This window comes from Cynocephalus volans, chromosome 14, assembly GCF_027409185.1.
Source record: "Cynocephalus volans isolate mCynVol1 chromosome 14, mCynVol1.pri, whole genome shotgun sequence".
Taxonomy (NCBI): domain Eukaryota; kingdom Metazoa; phylum Chordata; class Mammalia; order Dermoptera; family Cynocephalidae; genus Cynocephalus; species Cynocephalus volans.
The window spans coordinates 91,197,867-91,224,149 of NC_084473.1; the positions used below are offsets into that span (position 1 = coordinate 91,197,867).

General features: G+C 41.7%; 1 protein-coding gene and 1 pseudogene across 11 annotated transcripts in view; one reads left to right on the top strand and one right to left on the bottom strand.

The window, feature by feature from the left end:
* The window catches only part of KANSL3 (KAT8 regulatory NSL complex subunit 3), a 78,962-nt gene that overhangs the window by 12,319 nt on the left and 40,360 nt on the right, over nt 1-26,283 (bottom strand). For 4 of the 11 annotated variants that reach the window (XM_063077665.1, XM_063077664.1, XM_063077663.1 and 1 more), the window contains one exon: nt 22,640-25,365. In XM_063077665.1, the coding sequence (XP_062933735.1) occupies nt 25,345-25,365 (21 nt within the window). In that variant the 3' untranslated portion in view covers nt 22,640-25,344. Of the gene's footprint in view, nt 1-142; nt 4,014-15,267; nt 15,302-22,639; nt 25,366-26,283 lie in introns of those variants that run through there. The other 7 variants (XR_010021629.1, XR_010021628.1, XR_010021632.1 and 4 more) reach the window with 5 other exon arrangements.
* Nucleotides 3,187-3,867, top strand: LOC134362641 (major prion protein-like; annotated as a pseudogene).

Here is a 26,283-nt window from a genome sequence, read left to right on the forward strand (position 1 = left end):
TTTTCACCACTGATGTTGGCCAATTCCCCATCTGGCTTTGGAAAAGGGATAGAACCCACCAATGGCTCTTCTTTCAGATATATGGGCCATGTCCCATTCCTTCCCTCCTTCCACACACACACAATTGAGTCTAGGCAGGGAAAGATAACAAGGTTTTATTAAGGTTTCTGAAAAAACAGAAGGGAAGCACAACAGAGACACAACTGCTTTTTGTTGGTTTTGTTTTCTTTGGCGGCTGGTGGGGGGATCCAAACCCTTGACCTTGGTGAGTAAGCTCACTGGCCAGCCCTCATAACTGCTTTTTGAAGTTGCTTCTCAACCCCACCCATGCAGCAGATGCTGCACCCAGTTCCTCACGTGAATTTGTGTCAGGGTCCAGACCTCCAGCCACCACCTGCAGTTCCAGGCAGCTCCACACCTTGGAATTTGAGCCAAACTCACTGCCTCAGAGAAAGGAGGAAAGTTCATTTTCCTTCACCCTCTTCTGAAGGCTTTTTTCTCTAAGTCCTCATTTCTAGTCCCAAAGCCAATCTACTAACTGTTGGTTGACAGTGACAGACCAGTGGTTAAAACTTTTGAAAGAGTTCGGATCCCTGCATAGGCCAGCTGCAAAAATACACAAAAAATTAAAAAAAAAAAAAAATTTTTTTTTTAAAAAAAAATTTCACCTCTGCTCAGTAGTCATCCAATCAAAATGGTTGGTTTGGGTGGACTTGTGTCCCCCTAAAATAAGATATGTTGAAGCCCTAAACTGTATTTGGAAATAGGGTGGCTGTAGAGAGCTGAGACCTGTCCCCGCTAGGACAGCAGCTTCCATTGATGGGCAGGGGGAATGAGGGAAGGTGATCAGAAAAGCCCAGCTAGTGCTACAAAAAGTCTGTCACTGACAGCTACTCAACAACATCCTTGATAGTCCTCTGGTGGTCCTCTCCTACACTGTAAGTACCATCTTCCCAAGGGATGAGTGATAAAAAAAATTCACATCTCCAAACTCTTCTGCTGCCAATGGTTTATAGAGGTCATGTCCCTGTTTGGTGAAAGACAATAAAGCATCTAGTTTCTACTCTTTTCTGTTTGTCTATTTTGAGCTCAAATCAATTAAGAATTCGTACACACTGGGAAGAGAAAAGCTCAATATGAAATGTTCAATAACTGTGAGTTTTGTTTTTCTGTTTATTCCTGACCCAAGTCTGAAATTTTACAATTGAAGCTATAAGTTCTGTTTGTATGTTTATTTGCCTGAGTGCACATTTTCCTACCTCTGGATGGTATTATCAAATTAAGCTAGATTATACTAGAAATCTCTTAAAGGAGCTCTATTTTTTTTTTCTTTCTTAAAAGATGACTGGTAAGGATCCCCTTACAGGCCGGCCCAAAGGAGCTCTATTCCGATTAAGACCTATTTATCTTAAAGATATGAGCTTATATTAATAGAATATTCCTGAAATTCCCCCAAATTAAGGAAACCAAACCTCTAATTCTTTCAATGTTATACAAACTAACAAATGTTTTAAGAATTCAAGATCACAAAATTCATATAAGTATTTTGCAAGTGAGACTAATTTAATAATGTTTTAATAAAAACAGCTATGTCATATCCCTGTACCGGTCAGCTGCCTAAATAAATGAATGAATGAATGAATACCACTGTCTTCTCTATATTATCACCAGCAAATATAATATAAGCTATGTTTTATTCTACTTGGGTTATGTTCTTAAACTTATAGAGCTTTACCAATCAAATAAACTAGCATTACTTCGACTTAATATTTAAGATTAGGAAATGAAACATGTAAATTTATGTTTAACCAAATTGAATCATTATTCTGACAAACTATTCCATAGTAATTACATCTTGCAGTATGTCAACTGGGAGAGAGTTTCTAAGACCTTTAGGTAACGTAAAACCTGGGATTGGGGCCGGCTTATGGCTCACTTGGGAGAGTGTGGTGCTGATAACATCAAGGCCACAGGTTCAGACCCCTATATAGGGATGGCCGGTTAGCTCACTTGGGAGAGCGTGGTGTTGAAAACACCAAGTCAAGGGTTAACATCCCCTTACCCGTCATCTTAAAAAAAAACAAACAAAAACCTGGGATTGGTTCTAAATTGAGTTAATGGATATTCATTGTCTTATTCCATTCAGGCTGATCTAATGAAATACCTTAGATTGGGTAGTTTATAAACAATAGAAATTGGACTGGCTGGTTAGCTCAGTTTGTTAGAGCGTGGTACTAAAAATGCTAAGGTCCAGGGTTTCATCCCTGTACCAGCCAGCTGCCAAAAAAAAAAAACAAACAAAAAAAGACAAACAACAGAAATGTATTGCTCACAGTCTGGAGGCTGGAAAGACCAAGAAGATTCCATTTGCTCATAGATGGCCCCTTCTGTGTATTCTCACATGGCAGATGGGCAAAAGGAGCTAAGACTCCCGTACTTCTCTTTCATAAGGACACTAATCCTATTCATGAGGGCCCACCCACATGACCTAATCAACTCCCAAAGGTCCCACCTCCTAACACTATCACATTGGGGATTAGGTTTCAACACATGAATTTGGGGGAGACACAAACATTCAAACAATAGCATTCATTCGATTCCCAAATCATTTCTAAGTAAGATAAAATACTGGAATATTAAATACAGGCGTTTTATGTATTTTTGTCTTTTTATGTGGTACTGAAAGGCTGTATATATATATATATATAGGTCTACTAATGAACATGTTCATTTCTGTCACCTTGAGAAGTTATACTGTAAGCGATGTGTATGGATATAAAAAGTTGTAGGTTTGTAGAAAGGAATTTTAACTAAGGCTAGTTAGCTCAGTTGGTTAGAATGTGGTGTTATGACACCAAGATCAAGGGTTCAGCCATACCAGCCAGCTGCTATAAAAAAAAAAAAAAGAATTCTATTTGTGTGGTCAAAGTTGGCTAAAGTTTGATGGGTTTATTTACAATATTTTCAAAAACAGCTTTAGTATTAAATACTATAATGATATAAAACTAGAATTTGGCTTTTTCTCTGTTAAAAAATAACAAGCCAGTCACTGATAGCTGCAGTGCTGCAAGCTGCTTCTCTCGTTCCCACCACAGCATGACTCTTGAGTGTACTTCAAAACTGAACAATCTCTAGCCAAGCCAAAGCATTCTGTCTTCCCAGAGACACAAATCCAGCTTAGCTGAGCCACAACAGATTATCAGCCATCATGGTGAAACTTGGCTGCTGGATGCTTGTTCTCTTTGTGGCCACATGGAATGACATGAGCCTCTACAAGTGACCCAAGCCTGAAGGAGGAAGGAACACTGTGGGGAGCCGATACCCTGGCCATGGCAACCCTGGAGGCAACCACTACCCACCCCAGGGCAGTGGTGGCTGGGGGTAGCCTCAGGGTGGTAGTGGCTGGGGTCAAGGAGGTGGCACCCACAAAACCAACCTGAAGCAGGTGGTGGGCATTGCCATGGCTGGGGCAGTAGTAGGGGGCTTTGGCAGCTATATGCTGGGGAATGCCATGAGCAGGCTCTTCATACATTTTGGTGATGACTATGAGAACCGTTACTATCATGAAAACATGTACCATTACCCCAACCAAGTATACTTAAGGCCCGTGGATCAGTACAGCAACCGCAACAACTTCATCCACAACTGCGTCAACAGCATAGTCAATCGGCAGTCACCACTGCCACCAAAGGGGAGAACTTCACCAAGACTGAGATTAAGATAACGGAGTATGTGTCTGAGCAGATGTGTAACACCCAGTACCAGAGGGAGCAGCGGGCTTCTTACCAGTGAGGCAGCATGGCCCTCCTCTCCTCCTCACCTGTGGTCCTCCTCATCGCCTTCCTCATTTTCCTGACAGCAGTATGAAGAAGGTCTTCCCATTTTACCATTTTCTTAAATCTTTTTCTAGGCTGGGGGAGGGTGGGTCCACCTGCAGCCCTTTTAGTGGTGGTGTCTCATTCTTGCTTCTCTCTTTGTCCCCCATAGGCTAACACCCTTGGCACTGATGGGCACTGGGAAATAGAGAATAGACCTGAGGATGCTGTTTATTCAAGCCCCCTTTGAATGAGTCCTTCATGGGCCAATGCCAATGCCAGGCTGGTAACAGTATAACAGCAAATAATCATTGGTTAATCTAGCTTATCTTTGGTCTAGTGAAACAGGTTGAGGCTAAAACAAATCTCAAAGCAGTCCTCAGATAACTTTGCCTGAACACCTCTAGCTCCTTCAGCAGCCAGGACTCAGTACACCAGTGCCCCAACTTAGCAGTGACATTATAGCAATTTAGAGAAAATACCTGACAGCATTTCTGTCAAGTTTGGAAGGAGGCCACAGGATACTAAGAAAAAAAAAAAGCAAACACGAGAAATCCATAGCTCTCGGGCCACAGGCTTCATCCACTGGAGCATGTGCCGTGTCTGCAGAGACTGTGGCAACATTTTGCCTTTTGCAATGAGGGCTACACAGTGGCTATTGGGTCAGGACTAAATATTGGTGCAACATGAGACTTCTGGCCAGAGGACATTTTCACAGGGAATGAACATAACTGTAAAATATATGAAAGGTTTCTGGGTTTGAAAAATCCAACATTCGGCAGTGGTGCCCTGAGAGGCACCTCCCATTTTGGATGTTTAAAGCACCTACATGTGGCATTCCTTTTTTCAGTAACATAAACTATAGATAATTAAGGCAGCAAAAATTAAATTACCTTTTACACACTGAAGGCAAATCTTTGTTCATTTACCTGGAAACCAGAATGATTTTAACATTGTTTAAATCATGAGTGAAATCAGGAGATTTTAACAGAGGAAAGCTGCAGCTGTCTGAGCACGATCGTTAGAGGATCATGTAATGAAGAAAATGCTTAGTGTACAAAGAAAGGAAATGCTTGCACTCCTTCATTTCTGGTTCATAATTGTCAAAAACCAGAATTAGGTCTAGTCCCTAGTTCTGTAATCGGCTTTGAATTAAAGAGTAGGGAGACAATCTAAAAAATAGGTTGGAGATGACCGAAATATTATCTATTCAAAGTAGAAATTCTATTAATGTTGTTTAAGTAAGGAAAAATTACTCCCTGAATTGTTCAACATTGTCACCTAGCAGATATATATTACTGTTCTGCAATGTTAATGGCTTGCACTGTGTGGGTATTCTATATTTTAAAAAGTACATATATGTAATATATATCGCTTATGACAAATATATTGTTTAAAGCAGTTAACATTTGAAATATCTAACGCATTAACTGTTTTATCAGGTACTAAATACTTAATATGTGGGAAACCCTTTCATGTGGTCCTTAGGCTTATAATGTACACTGAAGAGTTTTGTATAAGAATCCAAAGTGGACACCATTAACTGGCCTTTGAAATATGCATGTACTTCATATTTCCTATATTTGTAACTTTGCATGTATTTGTTTTGTTGTATACAAAGTTTATAAATGTTTACTATCTGACTGAAATTAAAAGAGCTAAGATAAGCATCAGAAAAAAAATGGCATGTTCTTGGATTATTGGTCTTTTATTTATTTACTTAGGTGGCTGGCCAGTACAAGGATTGAGCCCTGGACTTTAGTGATAGCACCATGCTCTAACCAACTGAGCTAACCAGCCAGCCCATATTAAAGGTTTTTCATGCCTTCTGAATTGCCTGCCTAGAGAACAAAGATTCTGTATTTTATCATCATAATTTCCTATGCTGTGGGGAGAGAGAGGGGCATTGGGGTGAGGTTGGGTGGGGAAATAATGGCAATTTGACATGGGGAGCATGCTGATAGCATTGATTGTTCACCACATCTTGGGCACAGATGCTGATGGTCAGCTCTTGCCCCATGAATATATATAATCATTAAAAAAAAATCACACATAATGGCAAAAAAATTTTCCTATGCTTTGTACAGATTTTACATGTCACTGATTATTCAAGAGGAGAAAATCTTCTCACTTTTAAAACAGCTAAATTTCTTTATAATCATGTTACCCTGTATGGTTACTTTCGAAATCTTTTTATTGTCATTTTAGTTAAACAGAGTAGCCAGGTACTCTTTCTCAGTAACCCATGATCCTATCTACCTTGAGTGTTCAAACCTCCTGACAGCTTTTGACATTTTGCCTTCCCCAAATCAAATCCTAAATGGTATGTTTCACACCTAGAACTGTCTTTGAGATTTCCCAGAGGGCCCCCTGGAAAATCACTTAGGATTTGTTCTTTTACCTTGTAAAAAGAGAGGCACTAGAAATAATTTGGTTTATCTGATATACTATTAATGAATTGCATGGGAATATTTGTCAAATCTGAAGAGATGCTTCTATTTGGGTAAGATGACTATTAACATACAATTTTCAGGGCCAACCCCGTGGCTCACTCGGGAGAGTGCGGCGCTGGGAACACAGCGGCGCTTGGGAGTGCCGAGGTCGCAGGTTCGTGATCCTATATGGGGATGGCCGGTGCGCTCACTGGCTGAGCGCGGTGCGGACGACACCACACCAAGGGTTGCAATCCCCTTACCAGTCACCAAAAAAAAAAAAAAAACCCATACAATTTTCAGAAACTGTATTGCTGTATGGAAGTTCCTAAAGAATGGTTAATGTTCTTGCTATCTGATATGATTCTATTTATCGGAGTCCTCGTGCTGCTTTGCCTGATATTAAACAAAAACAGTATAGCGTTATCAGTTAGAATTTAAGTTTGTAATATTTGATTGCAACTTTACTTCTTTAATTTGAATTTACCACCTTCTAGGCTTGTGGTCTTTGATTAGGGATTCATATCACTTACCTGTGTAGTTTTATTAATATACAGGTGTTTAGGATCTAATCCAGATTTACTGAGTCTCTTTCTTTGATATTCTTAATATATTCTTGTTGTCAAACAAACAATCAAAAAATCCTGACTTAGCAAGGAGAGAGTTTTTATCTGAAGGATTATTTTAAGGGGCGTGAGGGTGAGGACTACTACCAGAGGAAGAATGCAGGCTGGCGGGTTAGCTCAGCTGGCAGAATGTGGTGCTGATAACACCAAGGTCAAGGGTTCTGATCCCCATACGAGCCTGCCACATTAGTAAAATTAAAAAAACAAAACAAAACAAAAAACCGCACACCATAGGGAGAACACTCTGACCATAAGATCTGCAAGTATCTCAAGGGTTAGGGAAAAAGTGTTTTTCATTTTATAGGGAGGAATAAATAAGGCTAGAGTGGGAGGTATGAGGAAGTGGAAGTGGGATGAAAGGTTGGTATGACAGGTTAGTAGATCTGAGAATGTTTTACCTGTGGCCAGACTATTCTCAGAAGGGACCCTCAGGAGGGCTGTGTGCTGGCTCAGGGGCCTGGGGAAAGAGAGAATCTTAAAAGTTTGATTCCCCTTTCCTAAAATTTGTTCCCACTGATCGGTGAGACAAACAGTTCAGCCAATCAGTTACATTTAAAAGGCAAAAAATGGGAATTTGGAGGGACTGTGTCTAACCTTGTCACATAAACAAGGGGGCATCAGGAGTCTTATCTAAGTCATATACAGAAGGTAGTCTTCGGGGCTGGTGGGTTAGCTCAGTTGGTTACAGCACAGCCTTGTAACACCAAGGTCAAGGGTTCAGATCCCCACACTAGCCAGCTTCAAAAAAAAAAGGTGGTCTTCGCAGTAAGCTGTTTCCTGGAACACAAAGAGTGGGGGGATTTCATAGCTTTTGCTGTTTTCCAGGATTACAGGGCTGAGGTAAAATTCAGCATCATCACTGGTATTTTCTAACTATATACTTGGTATAAACATGATATGTTATGTCCCAGAATTATATCTTAATGTTTTTTCTTGGTTTGTGTGTGTGTGTGTGTGTGTGTGTGTGTGTGTGTGTGTGTGACCGGTAAGGGTATCGTAACCCTTGGCCTGGTTTCGCCCGCACTGCGCTCAGCCAGTGAGCACACCGGCCATCCCTATATAGGATCTGAACCCGTGGCCTTGGCGCTCCCAGTGCCGCACTCTCCTGAGTGAGCCATGGGGCCGGCCCTTAATGTTTTTTCTGAAATGATTATCTTCATCCATTTTCACAAATTGGATGTAATATCCAATTTTCTTTAAAAACAGAGTTAATCATTATATTTATAGATATTTCATCTAAACCTTTTTGATTGACTTTTATCTCGTTTGCATGCCCTAGAAGGAGCCAAATCTTCTGATCAGATGCATTATCTTCGCAATGAACTCTCATTAGATCTTTCACTTTTGATAATCAGCAATATGTTAACCACACCCATTTTAAGTCTTTTGTCATCTACAGATAGTTTTTTTTACTCTGATGCTTCTCTCTCTTTTTTTTCCCTGGTGCTTCTCTGAAATCGGCTACAGGCCAGAGTGTTTAATCTTCAATAAAGAGGACTGTCTCAGAGCCCCATGGAAAAAGGCTATGCCAGATACCTTTGGGTATGGACTTCTGATGGCATTGCTTAAACAGCTTTGAGACCACACCATTGGACTGAGTCAGGATTTCCAGAACTTTAGTTGAGAAACAGATGGGTTCGTGTGACTACTAACCCAAGACAGAACAAAACAATGAATTACATAGGGCTGAATAAACAGATGGGGAATGGTTGTGGGTTTTGCTTGGAATAGTGTTGAGGTTTTAATGTTCTATTTTCTGGATATATAAAAAGCCCCCTTTCTCTTAAGCTAGCTATAAGTCATAACAATTTAGATTACATTTTTGTAAACTAAAATGAACATTTGCAAATGGTATGTTTTTCTTCCTGCCTGACCCTTCCAGAATTTGGAAACTCTGGTTGAGTAGTCCTAATTTCATGGAAATATAATTATTTACGTAGGTTCAATAAGAATCTCTCCTCCTTGTCAACAGGACATAATTGGAAACACTGGTTATGCAACCAAGGCTTTTAGGTCTTCTGTCATCTACAGAGTTTTTTGTTTAGCCATGATGCTTCTCTGCATGTCATGTTTGAAAATGATGCTCATTTAAACAGATGTGACCAGACTTTAAGGAACTAAAAGTTGGCTTTTGGGAGCCAAATGCTTACAAAGCTCTCTTGGGAAAACTGGCCTGGTACCTGGCATAGAGGGTTCCAGCCACACAGGTGAGTAAGGAAGATCACTTCCTACAGTACCAGGAACCTCAGGATATTTGGGGACTTGAGAAAAGAGGAACTAGCTGAAATTTATAGGTGCAGCATGTGACGTACAATGGAAAGTTCTTGACTTGGCTTCCTGGCCTTGAGAGGATTTTGTAAATCTAATCTGAGGGTCCTCATGAAAACTTCCAGCAAAGTAAACTCAAGAAGGCTTATGTGGCAAATTACTATTCTGCTGTACCTTTGTAAAAAATCAGACCAAATCTAACGAGACCAGTCTTATTTCGTGATCAATAACAACCATTCTGGGCTGAGCCCGTGGCGCACTCGGTAGCGTGCTGCACTAGCAGCGCGGCGACGCTCCCGCCGCGGGTTCGGATCCTATATAAGAATGACCGGTGCACTCCCTGGCTGAGGGCCGGTCACGAAAAAAAAAAAAAAAAAAAAAATAACAACCATTCTTTGAGATTATTTTTGATCAAGATGGAAGTGACTGTAGAGAAAAATCTTGCGTTTCAATGGAAAACTATGCACACCCATCCAGGTTATCAGATTCTAACTCTATCTGCACCTTTTTGTAAATTGCAGGTGACTATTTTGTCTGGTAGAAATTTAATTGACTTTCTCTCATCCCATGGAAAAACCAGTTTGGGTACCTACCTATAAATTGGACTGTATGCTGTTACCTTGCCCAAATTATCAATCCCTACCCAAATTTTCAATTCTCCCAGTTGTCTTCCCTATATGGCTACAATCCTCCAAATAGTGTTTCCAATTTTTCGACTTACCACCTGACTCAGCATCACCAAGAACTAAAGCCTGACCACATAGACCCCTACATCAGCAGGACTCTAGGTTGCTTTGCATTGAACCCTTTCTCCAAGATCTGAAGAACCTCCTGTGACCTGAAGCCCAAAGACTTGACATAAACCTCAAAGAACTCATCGCCACAGAAGACCAGGCAGGGGCTGAATTCTCCCTGGACAAGCCATTGCTGGGACCACAAAGGAAGTCCAACAAAATGCTCAGATATGCAAGTCTCTCTCTGAGCAATAATTAAGACTAGACAACACCAAGAGCACTGACTCCCTAGCTCAAGAGCTTACAGAACTCAGTAGGCAGTGCTGCATAACCAAAAGGTTTTCTTCCACTGACCACTTGGAATCCAATGAACTGGTTATCCTCAGGGTTCAATCCCTAGCTCTTTAATACAACCCTTCATGTTAATATTTCTTTTCCATTTCTGTCATCTCTAAGATGCCTGATCTCTAGAACTCTAGAACAACTGACCTTTGCCACTACCTCTCAACAGATGGTTTTTCTAACTTTGTAAAAACACCAACAAAAGTCCTTGAGAGCTATTTCTTAGACTCTGCTTTGCCCCTCTAAAGGCTGATGATCACCTCTTAGTTGTTCAGTAATAACTGATATTCATCTTGAACAAAAGGGGGGATTGTCAATGATGAGCTTTGCTTGTGCCCCATATGCCTGAAAACAGCAATGGTTAAGAAATGCCCCCACTCTTTTGTGTTCCAAGAAATGGCTAACTACAAAGGAGTGCCCTGCCCTGGTACATGCCAAGACCAGTCTCCATCCTTCCACATGACTTCCATAAGACTTGCAGATGACTCCCTCTTCCAAATGCCTACTTAAAACCCTAGGTCCCCTTCCTTTTCTTTGAGATACTTTTCATTAGTGAATGTTCTTCCTACTAATTAAGGGTTCCTCCTTAATTATCCAATGCATTTTTGTCTTTCATGCCAGTTTTCTACATCTTTAGTGCAGAAGAACCCTAGTTTTGTTTTTAATATGGAAAAAATGTAAATATCTTCTAGGCTAAGGGGAGAGCCAATAAAAAGGAAAAAAGAGAAGTACAGGTGAGAGGAGAGAATGGGATTACTTATACACTCAACAAATGTTGGGTGCCATGCCAGCTACTAAGATGAATACAAATGTAAATAATACTTGATTTCTTCCCTTAAGAGCCTGTAGCCAAGAGAGGCAATGTGATAGGAACATAAACAACTGCAATACGAAGCCATATGTGCTAAGTGCTATGTTAGCTATATTGCCAGCTTCCAAAACGAAAAAGAAGCGCTATGGAATTTCAGTTTGGGTGAGGGGAAAACAAAACTGGAAAGGGAAGCAGATAGAGGCTAGCACAGAAGAAATTTTAGTTGAGAAATATATGCATGGAAGCAGAAAGCTATGGAATACATGAAGGAAAGAATTAGTAGTATAGTTTAGTAGGAATATGAATTAGACAGAGGGATTCAGACCGAATCATGAAAGGCCAAGTCTAGACCTGATCATGTAAGCAGTGGTGGAAAAGTAAAGTTCAATAAAGATTTGGGGGTAAATTATATAGTTGAAGCCACATGACAGAACTACTAAGCTAACTGCAAGGTGGACTATAAGAGTGGGTGAGTGGCAGTTACAAGTATTATGGTATGAGATCCTGAATTAGGGAAATTATGCAGGGGGGGAGTGGGTTGATGCAAGAGATTAGAATGTCCTGTGGACAGAATCTGTGCTCAATGATTGAATGGAGATCTGTGGCCATGAGTCACTCAATGAGGTAATGGTTCTATCTTCAGGAACAGTGAGCCCAGAGAGAGGGCAGGCTGAGAGGGGGGAGGCAAGATCACCTGGTCATGGCAAGCAGCAATGTCCAGGAAGAAGAAGGAAATGCATGTTTGGAGTTAGAAGCATGGTAAGGACAGGAGGCAGGGCCTGGGAAGTCAGCTGCCCTTGACTGTAAGACTGTTGGAGGCAGAAATCATGTTATTATTTACCTTTGCTTTTGCCTTAGTAGCTGCCACAGTGCCCAATATTTGTTGAGTGTGAAGTCCTGGAGGTGCATGAAGTGGCCACAGAAGAGAGGAAAGCCTGGGAAGAGGAGCAGAAGCAGGAGAAGGACCAGAGTACAGTACTGGAGAAGGTGCCCACAATGCCAAAGATGGCAGGAAGAGGAAGAGGCATGAGTGGTACAGATGAAGAGAAGAAACCCAGGGGTGCATCAGTCATGGATGATAAAGACGAGGAGAACATGAACATGGAGGAAGCTCTCAGTGTTTCTTATAGCTGTGTGTGGATCCCCACATGCTCAGTACGCCATTGTGGGCAGACCCAGGAAACCTCTTCCATCCCAGCCTACTGAAGGCCAGCCATGCTGTCCAAAATTTCTACATCTAGAATTCCCACTTGTGCCTTTCACCTATTGGTCAAAAGCAACAGAGTTGGCCTCAAAAATAATAACAATACTTTTTAAATTTAGAGACAACTTTGTTTCTGTAATCAAACCCATGTAAAAAAGACCTTACATATTTAATAGTGTTACGCCTGTACAAATGGAAAAAAAATTACATTTAACATTTCTAGACAAATACGGCTTTTAATTTCTGTACAATGCCAACTCAATATTATAATAATTTTCTGACATAGGAATAAAAGAAGAAAAATAAGCTGGTTTTATATATGTGTGTGTGCGTGCGTGTGTGTATACACATACATACACACAATGTATTATATATGTAGCATCATATGTGATATAATAATACTGTCATGTGCCACATGATGTTTTGGTCAACAATGCACCATGTATACAATGGTGGTCCCATAAGATTATAATGGCTATACCATTATAGCCTACGTGTGTAACAGGCTATACCATCTAGGTTTGTGTAAGTATACTCTGAAGTTCACACAATGAAATCACCTAACAATGCATTTCTCTGAACATATCCCCATTGTTAAGTGTCACATGGCTATATATATTATAATGTGCATAATACATATTATTTTATATATGTTTTATATATATATATATATATCTCAGCTCCAAACCTACCCTCACTATCCTTTGTGATGATGGGGCTGGAACTATGCAAACCTCAATTCAGCTTTGCCTGATGGACTCTAATAAAGGGTACCAAAGGGAGACTGAAAAGCTGGAGGAGAAGGGACTTGCTGCTTCTAGTCTTCTCATTGGCTTCTGCTTCCTGTTCCTGCGTTACCTATGAGCAGGTGATAGGCAGGCTTTCAGCCCAAGTTTGAATTATAGTCAGCCAAGTACATCTGTAGACCCATCCCTGTTGTTAAGTCCTCAGTGCCTGAATGAATAATTAGAATAGACATATTTGTCAACTAGCTGAATCCCTCCACATAGGCTTACAGTAGGAAAAGCCAAGTGGAAGCTCTTGAATAGCAATACTGCATCCAGGGAGAATTGCAGAAATTAGTGACAATATCAAGGACTTGAAGATGCAGGGGTGGAAATACCTTCACATCTCTGTTTAACTCACTTTTGGACTGTGAAGAATGTGCTTGGATCTTGGGTAATGACTGGAGAATCACAAAATTCATCAAGTGGTGACTCCCACTGCGACTGCTGTTCAAGATGTAGTATATTTACTGGATCAAATCAACAGAGCCCTTGACACCTGGTATGCTCCCAATGACCTGGAAAATGTTTTTTCCTCCATTCTCATCGGTAAGAAATATGAGCTTTTACCTGGCAGGGCCTGCACAGTCTTGCCTCAGTGCCATGTGAACTCTCCTGCTTTCTGGCATAATATAGTGTGCAAAGACCTTGACAGCGTGACACACCAGCCTGCTACACTGATAACATTAAACTGATTGACTCTGATGAGCAGGAAGTGCAAGTAGTTTAGATTTCTTAGAGACACACATGTGAACAGAGGGTGGAAGATAAACCCCATGAAAACTCAAAGGCCCATCATCTCAATGAAGCCTCTAGTGATCCAGTGTTAGGAACATGTTATGGTACCCACACCAAGGTGAAAGATGAGTTCCTGTACTTTGCATCATCTCCCACTAAAAAAGAAAGACAATCCTTGGTGGACTCTTTTTGGCATTTGGAGGCAACATATATCAAATCTGAGTGTGTGATTTCAACCTATATACTGAGTAATCAATTTTGAGGACAGACTAAAGCAAGAGAAAGCTCCACATCAAGCACAGGCTGAAGTGCAAGCTGCTCTTACACTCGGCCTTAGCAGGTCCAATGCTAGTCAAAATGCCTGTGACAAACAGGTTGGTCTATGGAGCTTCTGGCAATCACAGTACTAAACTCTAGGGCTTGGGGGCAAATCCATGCCCTCTTCTCTAGAGCAACTATTATCCATTTAAAAACAGACTCTGATTTTCTATTCACCTTTAGTTAAGAATGGAACACATTTAATCACGAGACATCAAGTGACCACATGACCTCAACTTCCCATCATGAATTTAGAATTATTTGACCCACCCAGCCATAGCTTTGACCTGTGCAGCCAAAACAGGGAAGAAACAACTCAAGCAGGTCCAGAAGACACAAGCAAGCCAGACTCCTTTGGCACTGCCTCCTGCTGCACAGCCTCCTCCCTCAATCCTCATCCATGGCCTACTCACTAGAGCTCCTAAGGACGAGATGACTGAGAAGGAAATAACTTGAGCCTGATTTGCAGATAGCTCTCCACACGTTGGCAACAATGGAAAGTGGATGGCTGCAACAGTACAGACTCACTACAGGTGACACTGAAGGACAGCGATAAACAGAAGTTTTCCCAATGGGCAGAAGTGTGAGCTGTTTGGTTGTCCACTTTGTTTGAACTGAGAGATGGCCAGACATACAGATCTGCTGATTAAAGAAGGTCAAGGAAAAAACAGTGTTGGAATGCTGGTGATGAGGTCTGGGGAAATTATGTAGAGGAACTTCTCAGAATGAGTACAAAGTATACAGATTTGTGGGTTCCGTGTGGATGCTCAATAAAAAGCATTTTCTGCAGAGGAGTGCAACAACAGGGTTCATGGTCCATGGAACTCATTGGTTTTACCACAGATCCCACCACGAAAAGGCTGGCCCAGTTGAATAGTGGGATGGCCTACTAGAGACTCAGCTATGGTGCCAGATGGGAGTCAACACTCTGATAGGATAGGGTTTTATCTTACAGGATGCCATATATGCTCCAAATCCAAGGCCAATATATAGTGCTGTCTCTCCACAGCCAGAGCACATGGGCCCAGGAAGCAAAGGACAGAAATGAGAGTGGCTCTTCTCACTACTGCACATAATAACCCAGTCACTTCCCATCCACACAATCTTGAGCTCTGCTTGGTTGGCAGTCTTGGTTTCCAAGGTAGGAGTATTTATACCATAGACAACAATGGTTCCATCAAATTGGAAGTTGAGACTGCCACTTAGGCATTTTGGGCTCCTCATGCCACTAAAGCAAAACACAAAGAGAGAGGTGATTTTATTGGCTGGGGTAACTAATTCTAATAATCAAGGGGAAATTGGGGTTATTACCACATAATTGTGGCAAGAAGGACTATGTCTGGAACCCAGGGGATTTTCTGGGGACACTCTTAGCTTTTCTAGCAAAAGTTAATGGTGGCTTCTCCTCCCGCCACACACATGAACACCTTTCTGGCTGTGTCCTATTTATTGGCTTTTGGACTGAATTGCTTAGGAAGAGAGAGGGAAAAATACAAGCCCATATATTTTTGAGATTCTTTTTCCCTTGTTCCATCTTTTCCTTTTCACATCTTTTGCCACTCACCCCTTTCCCACTCTGTTCCAACTCCTACCTTTTCTCCATTGAGAAAAGAATGGCTGCTGACCTCATCTGGAAGCAATCTCATTTGGTGCTGGGCACATCCACACAAGAGCCACTCCCCACTGCCCTGGTCTGCTTCCCCACACCCTCAGAGAAGGATCATTATGAGTAGCCCTGGCTGGGATCCTCCAGCAGAGGTCCTCTGTAGGGCAATCTGAACACAGGGACTGAGAACCATTTGGGCTTCCTCAGTAATCACTTCAACAACAGGCTATGGGAAGAACTGAATGTCCAGCACTGCCAGGGCCTACCACAGCCATGTAGGAGCCATCTACCCATCTAATTAGCAAAACTGTCAATACCACATAACACACAATTCTTCCCCAAATCAGATTTTGTAAAAAGACTCCCTCTGCCTCGCCTGTTATCACCCATATCTGGCACCTCTTCACGTGATCTCTGCGCGCACTGTAAGGAATGTACGTTTGAGGCCATTTGGATGACGAGGGGTTTGCAACCAATCGACCCTTTACCTCCCTATCACAGACAGGCTATGAGCTACTGTTTGGTTTCCAAGCATTGCAGGACTCCCACCACAACCCTGGGAGCCAAGTCAATGGGATTAGAGTCAATAAGAGAGTGGGTTCTGCAGCCAGACTGCAAGGATTCAGCCTTGGCACATCACTTAACAGTCATGTGACTTGGACAAGTTACTTACCTTACCTATGCCTCAGTTTACCCCACATCTATGAAGTACCAGTAATGACGGCCTAGGATAAGGCTTGTTTGCTATTATTCTACTTGGCGGTGTGGCAAGTCAAAGCCAAGATGCAAGCAGGGCTCAGCATTAACAAATGATGCAGAGACAGAGCTGAGACTGGGATCCAGAGTCCTAGTCCTAATTTTTTTTTTTTTTTTTTTAGCAGTTGGCCAGTATGGGGGTCCAAACCTTTACCCTTGATGTTACCAATACCATATGCTGACCAATTGAGCTAACCGGCCAGCCCTTCAGAGTCCTAACTCTTGGTTTTTTTTTTTTTAAAGCTGGCTGGTACAGGGATCTGACCCATGACTTTGGTGCTATAAGGCTGCACTCTAACAAACTTAGCTAACTGTCCAGAACAAAGATTTTTTTTTTCTTTTTCTTTTTTTTTTTTGCAGCTAGCCGGTATGGAGATCTGAACCCACGATCTTGGCCAAAGTCCTAATTCCTTTTTTTTCAAAGTCCTAATTTTTAATCCTTGGACTTTCTCTCCTGGTCACAAGTTGGGGACAGGAAACAGAGGTCAATGCAGGGCAGAGAATTCCTCCTCACACACCCATTCCCCTCAAAAGCACAAGTAAATATAAACAAATTCACTTTCTCCTGCAGATAGATTAACCATTCTTTGCTTGAGCTCCTAATACCTATGTCCTATGTAGTCAGAGTCACACCATCTATTCTAGTTTCTCAAGGGACTTTCCCCAAACAAAAAGCTCTCTCCCTAAAAGGAATTCCAGTGCCAACTCATTACAAAAACAAACAAGTATATGTATGGTGTGATCTCAACGACTGAAAAATTTGTACTGAAAAGGACTAGAAACAAACACACCAAAATGTGAATAGTGGATGCTTCTGGTTGCTAAGTATTCTTTGTTCTTTATGTTTTTCTGTACATGCCAACATTTCTACTCTCAATGTGTATGACTTTAATAGCTGAAAAATACATATATTGTGCTGGTTATTCTGTTTGCACCTCCAGTTCCATCCTTCTCCCTTGCTGCCCTGCTTTGTGTCATAGGAAACCACGCCAGGAGGCTGAACTACGTGGACTGCATCGGCTCCCTTGCCCTCTGGCTGCCAGCTGGGCTTGGCCAGTGGGAAGCGACAGCAAGAGATGAGTGGCAGGAGAGGAGATGGGAGTATTACTTCCACCCCCGACCCTCCCAGCTCTCTCTGCATTCCTTTACTTTCAGTTGCAGTCAAGCAGCCCGTCTCCACGGCAACAGCTCTCCCCAGAACCCAGTAACACTGCTCCTTCAGGCCTACAGGTGGCTACAGTTTTCTGCTGTGGTGTCCCTAGGCGCTTCACCATCCCTTGTTGCTTCCCTTCACTCTGACTCTGTAAGCCAGGTGTGTGGAAAACATGGCAAGATTGTCTCTTCAAGGACCCTCCCTGCTCTTATTTACCTGGTATTTTGCCCCCATGGTTCTTGGGGCCCATGGCCCTGGATCAGAAAAGTTGAGAGAAAACAGCCCCTGTCAGATATCAGTTACTCTGGCATCTAGTATTTCTTTTTTAATCCGTAAGTTTAATACATTTATACATGGGTACTTTAAAAAGCTCATGGAAAAATATAATTGAAAGGTAATACGAACCTTTCCATGAACTTTTTTTTGGGTAGTTGGCCAGGACAGGGATCAAACCCTGGACCTTGGTGTTACCAGCCCCATGCTCTAACCAACTGAGCTAACTGGCCAGCCCCTGTGAACTTTTTGAAGAACCCTCATATTTACTATAATTACTGTCAGAACAGGACTTATTCCAATCCTAGTCCATATTTATCATTTAGAATATTTTATTTTCTTTTTCCTTCTTGCTTTTCAATAGACGTACCAATGTTTTTTTTTTTTTTTTTTTTTTTTTTTTGTCTTTTTCGTGACCGGCACTCAGCCAGTGAGTGCACCGGCCATTCCTATATAGGATCCGAACCCGCAGCGGGAGCGTCGCTGCGCTCCAAGCGCCGCACTCTCCCGAGTGCGCCACGGGCTCGGCCCAGATGTACCAATGTAAACCCTGTATTTTTGTTCTCAGGGTGGTTACCATTACCTTACCACTTATTCTTATGTTCATATACTCTTATTAGCTTCTTAAATTTACCAATATCTTCCCACAAGTGTGTCAGCATGCTTTCTTTTTATCTTTTGGTCCCTATCCCAACCCCAATCATGTAGATATTATCTAGAATTTTAGTTCTAGATGGATATAGATTATATCTTCTTTGAGCCTGACTTTTTTTCTTTAAAAAAAAGATAAACTTTTTAAAGATATTTAATTACCCATGCTTCCTATATTTCTTGCTACTTCATCTGGACTTGTTTCTGAGTACTCCTAAATACTTCAGTATGAGTCTTTGTGTGGCAGCTCTTCTGAAGCCTTGTATGCCTGAGAACGTTTTTATCCCTCACATTTATATTCTATCCTCTTTTCCTCCAATACATTAAAAACATTAATGACTTCCTAAATCCGAGATTCATGTCATAATGGCTCACATCAGTCCAATTCTGCTTCAAATTCTGACAGATCTGCATTTTCTCTATGGAAGCCTTTAGGATTTTCTGTCTTTGATTACATGACTAGTATGTGGGTTTTCCTTGCTTCCATTTGGAACTCCATGTGAATCCTTTCAGAGTGAAGCCTTTCATTTTTCTCTTAATTCTTAAAAACTTATTCTCCATTATTTTATTTTATTGTTTTGTTTTTTCAGCAGCTGGCCAGTTCTCCACTACTTTCAAAATTATTTCCCTCTACTTTTTAACCTACCATTACCTTGTTTTAACTATTATATTTTCTCCCCCCCCATTATATTTTCTATAACTAGTATTTCTATCTGGTACTTTTTAAAAATGGTTTTTTATTGTTTTAAATTGATAACATCTAACCTTAACTCCTTAAATAAATCCATCATATATTAACTTCTTGGTCCATCTCATCCAACAATTCCACTTTAGAAGGTGAATGTTGTTCAGTGTTGCCTTTTCTGAGGTGACTGTATCCTCAAATGTCTAGTTATTTGTGGGGTGGTGTTAAAGAAGGCCAGGTGGAGAAACAAAATTTTCACTCTGATAAGTGGTAATGAGGCCTCCAGCCCCTACCCCCACTGTGCCATAAGAGACCTTGTGGTTAGCCTGGACATCCACCGTTACCTGGTGGCAACAAAGCATGCCTTCATCCCAGCTGGGGTGGTATCAGCAAAGGCCTAGTGGAGAGTCAGGACATTCCCCTCTGCCCAGAAGCAACAAGGCCACACAACCCCCCCACAGTGTCAGTTGAGGCCATGTGAGGAAGACTAACAAGCCCCCTTTTCCCATTCCAGGTGGGCTGGCATCATCAGCGGAGGCTTAGTGGGGAGTTGAAACTCCCACTCCAACCAGCAGTAAAGAGGAACCCTCATCTCACCCTAGTGTCAGTGAAAGCCAAGTGGGGATCCCAGACTTCCACCCCACTTGGCAGTAACAAAGCAGCTCCCCTTAGACCCCCAGAGCAGTGTCAGACAAGGCCTGCTAAAACAGAAGATTTAAATAAGATCCAGAATTTCACAGATAACACCAAAAATGTTCAGGTTTCATCCAAAACCATTCGAAGAATAAACCAAGAAAAATCTCAACTCAAGGGCTGGCCCATGGCTCACTCAGGAGAGTGAGGTGCTGATAACACCAAGGCCACAGGTTCGGATCCCTATATAGTGATGGGAGGTTAGCTCACTTGGTGTTGTCAGCACCACGCTCTCCCAAGTCAAGGGTTAAGATCCCCTTACCGGTCATCTTTAAAAAGAAAAAAAGATGACACAGATATTAGAACTGTCTAACAAGGACTTTCAAGCAGCTATCATAAAAAATGCTTTAATGAGCAATTATGAACACACAAGACAATGAAAAAACAAACAAAACAAAAACCCCAAAACAGAAATTCTCAGCCAGGAAATGGAAGATATAAAGAACAAAACACAACAAGGTCAAAGGTTCAGATCCCTGTACCATCCAGCTGCCAAAAAACAGAACAAAACAAATTTTAGAACTGAAAAACAGAATAACCTAAATGAAAAATTCAGTGGATGGGCTCAACAGTAGAATGGGAGGACAGAGGAAAAAAATCCATGAACTTGAAGATAGAACAGAAATTGTACAATCTGAACAGAGCCTCAAAGCACTGTAGGGCTATTCCTACAGGTCTAATAATCATGTCACTGGAGTCCTGAAGGAGAGGAAAAAGAGGGTGAAGCTGAAAAAATAACAATTGGAAATTCCCCAAACTTGGTAAAAAGACATAAGCCTACACATTGAAGAAGCTGAATGAAACCTAAACAGTATAAACACAAGGAAATCCATGCCAAGACATATTATATAGTCAAACCTCAAAAGTAAAGACAAAGAAAAATACTGAAAGCAGAAAGAAACACCTTATGTATAGGGGAAAAACAATTCAAATGACAGGAAATTTTTGTGTGTGCCTGGTAACTTTCTTTCTGAAGTCTACTTTATCTGATGTTAATATAGCCACTCCTACTTTCTACACTCTACTTTCCCCTACAGATAAGAAACCAAGGAAGTGGCACAATATTTTTCGAATGCTGAAAGAAAGAATGGTCAACCGCAGACTTTATATCTAGCAAAAATATCCTTCATCAATGAAGGGGAAATCTGGCTAGCCAGTTTGCTCAGTAGGTAGAGCATGGTGTTGATAACACCAAGGTCAAGGGTTCAGATCCCTGTACCGGCCAGCCACCGAAAAAAATAATAAATAATAATAATATTAAAAAGTTTGTTTTAAAGTTTAAAAAACATTAAGGGGAAATTGAGACATCTTCAGACAAAGGCAAATGAAAAGAATTTGTTACCAGCTGACAACAGAGAAGAACGGCTAAAGGAAGTTCTCCAAACAGAAATGAAATGATAAAAAAAGGAATCTTGGAACACCAGGAAGGAAAAAAGAACAACGGAAAGGGTAAAAATACAGTTAAATAGACTTTCCTTCTGTTGAGTTTTTTAAATTATGTTTGAAGGAAAACTTATAATGCTACCTAAAATGGTTTTTATGTATACAGACAATTATAGAAATGTGACAACGGTAACGTGGATACCAGTAGACTGCGATAAGTTATGCATATATACTCTAACACTTTATTTATTTTATTTATTTATTTTTTTGTCATTTTTGTGACCGGCCGCACCGCGCTCAGCCAGGGAGCGCACCGGCCATTCCTATATAGGATCCGAACCCGCGGCGGGAGCATCGCTGCGCTCCCAGCGCCGCACTCTCCCAAGTGCGCCACAGGGTCGGCCCTATACTCTAACACTTTAAAGCAACCGTTAAAAATACTATACAAGGAGATACACCTCAAAACACTACAGACAAATCAAGTATTCCAAAAAAAAGTTCAAGTAACCCACTTGGAGGAAGAGGAAAAAAAACAGAAACAAAATACAGAAAACAAAAACTAAAATGGCTGACTTAAGCCCTTACGTATCTATAATTACATATAATGATGACAGTCTAAAAACACCAATTAAAAAACAGAGATGGACAGAGAAAAGAATCATATGCTATATGCAGTGTTTTCTTGTTTTTTTTTTTTTTTTTGTCTTTTTCGTGACCGGCACTCAGCCAGTGAGTGCACCGGCCAGTCCTATATAGGATCCGAACCCGCGGCGGGAGCTTCGCTGCGCTCCCAGCGCCGCACTCTCCCGAGTGCGCCACGGGCTTGGCCCTGCAGTGTTTTCTTATGAACTCACTTCAAATATAATATAGGGAGGTTGAAAGCAAAAGAATAGAAAAAATATATCATGTGAACAATCAAAAGAAAGTAGGAATGGCTATATCAACATCAGATAAAGTAGACTTCAAAAAGGAAGTTACCAGGCACAAAGAAGGACATTACATAATGATAAAAGAGTTAATCCACCAAAAAGACATAGCAATCCTAAATGTGTATGCATCAAACAGAAGTGCAATATGTGTGAAGCAAATATGGATCGAACTGAAAGAATACATAGACAATTCCACAACTATAGTTGGGGGAATTTCAAAACCACTTTCTCAACAAATGGTAGAACAACTTGACAGAAAATCAGCAAGGATATACAAGAACTTAACACCATCAACCAACAGAATTTTATCGCTATTTGAACACCCCACTCAACAACAGCAGAATATACATTCTTTTCAAGTACCTACAGAATATATATTAAGATAGATCACCATATCCTGGACCATAAACAAACCTCAACAAATTTAAAAGACCATAACGAGATATCACTACACACCTATCAGAACAGCTAAAATAAAAAATAGAGGCAATATCAAATGCTGATGAGGATTCAGAAAAACTAGAACTCATACACTGCTAATGGGAATGTAAAATGGTAAAACAACTACTCTGGAAAATAGTTTGCAGTTTGTTACAAAACTAAAATCCTATCATATGATCCAGTAATTACACTCCTGGGTATTTATCCCAGACAAATGAAAACTCGTAACCCCACAAAAACCTACATACAATTGCTTACAGCAGCTTTATTTGTAATAACCCAAAACTGGAACAATCAAGATGTCCCTCAATAGGTGAATGGTTACACAAACTTTGGTATGGCCATACCACAGAATATTAATCAGCAATAAAAGAAATGAACTACTGATACACATAACAACTTGAATGGATATCAAGGAAATTAAACTGAGTGCAAACGATAATCTCAAAATGTCATGTACTGTAGGACTATATTTATATATCATTCTATTTAGAGATGTAAAAGATTAGTTTGCTCTGGGTCAGGAGTGGTGGGGAAGAAGGGGATGTTGTGACTATAAAGGGGTAGCACAAGGGAGATCTCTGCACTGATGGAACGGCTCTGTATTTTGATTGTGGTTACAGGGATAAAATGACATAGAACTATATACACATGTTGTGCCAATGTTAATTTTCTGGTTTTGATTTTGTACTACAGTTATATGAGATGTAAACGCTAGGGAAAACTCAATGAAGAATACATGGGACCTCTCTACACTATCACTGCAAGTTAAAAACAGCCCAACAGTTTTCTCGTTGTTGCTTTTTTTTTTCTCTACTTTTTCTTAGAAAGGTAATACGGAACACATGACTTCATCCTCTGGACACTATTAGTGGATTGGGTGGGAAGCAGTAAGAAGAATCAAGCCTCACACAGTCTTGGTGTCCACTGCTCTTTTGATATTTTATGATCCTATTTGTAAAGCTATAAAACACCTGGATGCCCCTTTCAGATTTCAAACTTTCCTCATATTTACTAAATGCCTCCTGAATTTCAGAAAGTAGTTATCTACCAGCTAATGCAAAAATGTAGCCTAATTCTGTGTGAATCACTGCTGAGACCAGCTCTGAAGGAGGTCAGGGAGGGAAGGTATGGTGTTCAGGGTACCCTCTCTACTAGTACACATCCCCCTGCCCGCAGCACCCTTACCCTTACCTGCCTCGTCTGAGACTCCTGCACACTACGTGCTCCCTCCTGGCTGTCACTCTGATTGGCAGGTGAGGCCCCTGGATTGAATGCAGGTGGCCTGGTGTGGATATACATTGCACTGTAGATCAGGACCCTGGACTGCAATTTGAGCCATGTTGTGGCCCCTCCCTGCCTATAAAAAAGGACACTGAACAGAGTCACACTTGGGTTACTTATCACCCTGACTGCAAACATTCTAAGTATGGAAGGGAAGAAAGCCTGTTAATAGGTTCCAAGCCAAAGCTAAAACTACCTTTGCACACAGCTGTTATAAAGAGGTAAGGAGGGGCTCAGAGCTCTGTCTACAGTGACCACTTCTCCAGGGACTGCCACCTACAGGGCTCAGGCTGGTACCAACAGCTCTGCACAGTACAGTCACTGCAGATAATCCTCCCACTTCAAAGCAGGATTACATATAGTCACATGGAATGGAAACAGAAACTGGAGCATGACTTTCATTGTCCTGATGCCCCAAGATTCCTGGGACAGCCAAGAAATTACCTTAGCTTGTTGTCCCTACTTCACCTCCAGGCACTGGAGATAGGACTTTCAGGTGCTGGAGTTTCTTCCATCTGACTTGACAAATTCTTCATCTCCAGCTAAACCACTAGTTCCTTAGGTGGCAGATGCACAGCCCCAAGCCCAAATTGTCTTCACCACAGGGCTTACTGGCACATCCTTTAAGCCATTTCCTTTGCCATTCCATTCCTCTTTTTCAGCCTTTCTGGACCACTGGAATCTCTGGATATAGGAACTGCCCAAACCATGGTGAAAAATAGAAAGGGTTCAGCTTTCACTTCCTGGGGACCACTGCTTCCCACGTCTAGATTAGCCAAAGGGGCTAAAAGATAATAGTCCAGTTCCCTTTGCCTTCATTGAGAAACCGACGAAAATCGGGAGTTGCCAGGTATCAGCAGGCTACTTAGTATCCAACGTTCTCTCCATGGCTGCTCAACGAAGACAACTGTGATGTCCAAAACAAGCCCTTCAGGCCCTGAAAACACTAGCCCGCAGGCCAGGATGATGCTGGTCCTAAGCAAAGGGCTCTCAGTCCAACTCCCATAGCCCAGACCATGTGGACATCTCCTTCCCAACTGGGCACAGGTGGCAGCACAGACTTCCAAAAGGAAACTCCTTTATTAAACACAGGAGCAGGTCAAACCATGCTTAATGCAGGGGAAGAACTGCCTCTGATCCCTGCATAGCCAGATCTGCTGAGGAGGCTGGGGATTCCGGAAATCAGACTTGCAGATCCTGGAGGATGGTGCTCCCCTTGCTGGCGCCGTATCACCTCGCTTACCGGTTTCACAAGACCCAGAGGACCAAGCCCGAAGACAGTTGGCAGAGAGACAAAAATGACTGTCTTACAGAGGTCTTCATACACATGGACAGCTCAGCAAGACCACACGTGCCCAGGGCCCACCGTGAGGCAGCCATCACCAACCTGGTAAGGAGGACATATTGCACAGCATCTTCAGGGTGCTGGAGGCAGGCGCTATGGCAGGAGAGGCAGTGAACAAGGATCAAAGCTTTGCCAGGCTACCACATCCAGACCCTCTGACCCAGTCATCCCAGTCCTGAGAAATTATCCCAAAGAAGTAACTCTCTATAGAGAAGTTGGATACACAAGGAAATGTGTTCTAGTTGCCAAGTGGTTAACAAAACATGGACTCTGTAGTAAGAGACTCACCTTACCACTTTCTAGGGCAAGCGACTTATGCACTGAGTCTCCTTTTCCTCACCTGTAAGATGTAGAGGACAGCACCTATTTCCCAGGGCCGTTGTGAGGATTAATTGAGATAATCTACATAAAGCACCTGAGTATAATATGCACTCAACTATAAACGTCAGCTTTTACTATTATGCATGACGACAGGAAGGGAAAGCAGAGAAAAAGATAGGTGAGTTAAAGGTGACAGAACTAAAGGGAAGATTCCCATGCCTGTTTTGACAATACCATTTTTTATTTTGTAGGTGTGTAGAGAATGCCTTCAATTGTTAAGCCCTGAAGTTCAGGAAGAAGGAAGCAAGGGAGAGAGGGTGGCCTTTTTTCACCAAGGCTGTCCCTACTTCTCTAGATCCCACCCTCAGGAAACTCCTAAAAGGTCTGAGAATACAGTAAAGGGAGGAAGATGGAGGGCACAGGAGGGGAGAAATGAGGAAGTATTTGATAATCAAAACCTCAAAGGATCCACCTCTTGTAGGCACACCCTGCCCAAAAGTAGGACTATGTACGGATGATCACTATGGCCTCATTATGAATATGCCTGAGAGTGAGCCTAGCTGCCCAGGGTCTGCTACAAGACAGCTAGAAGGACTGCCTGCCAGCCTGACAAGGTCATGGTGGGACCCCTGAAAAGAGAGGAAAGAGATCTTGTAACCACAGACAAAAAGTCCATTCTTAGGACTCTGA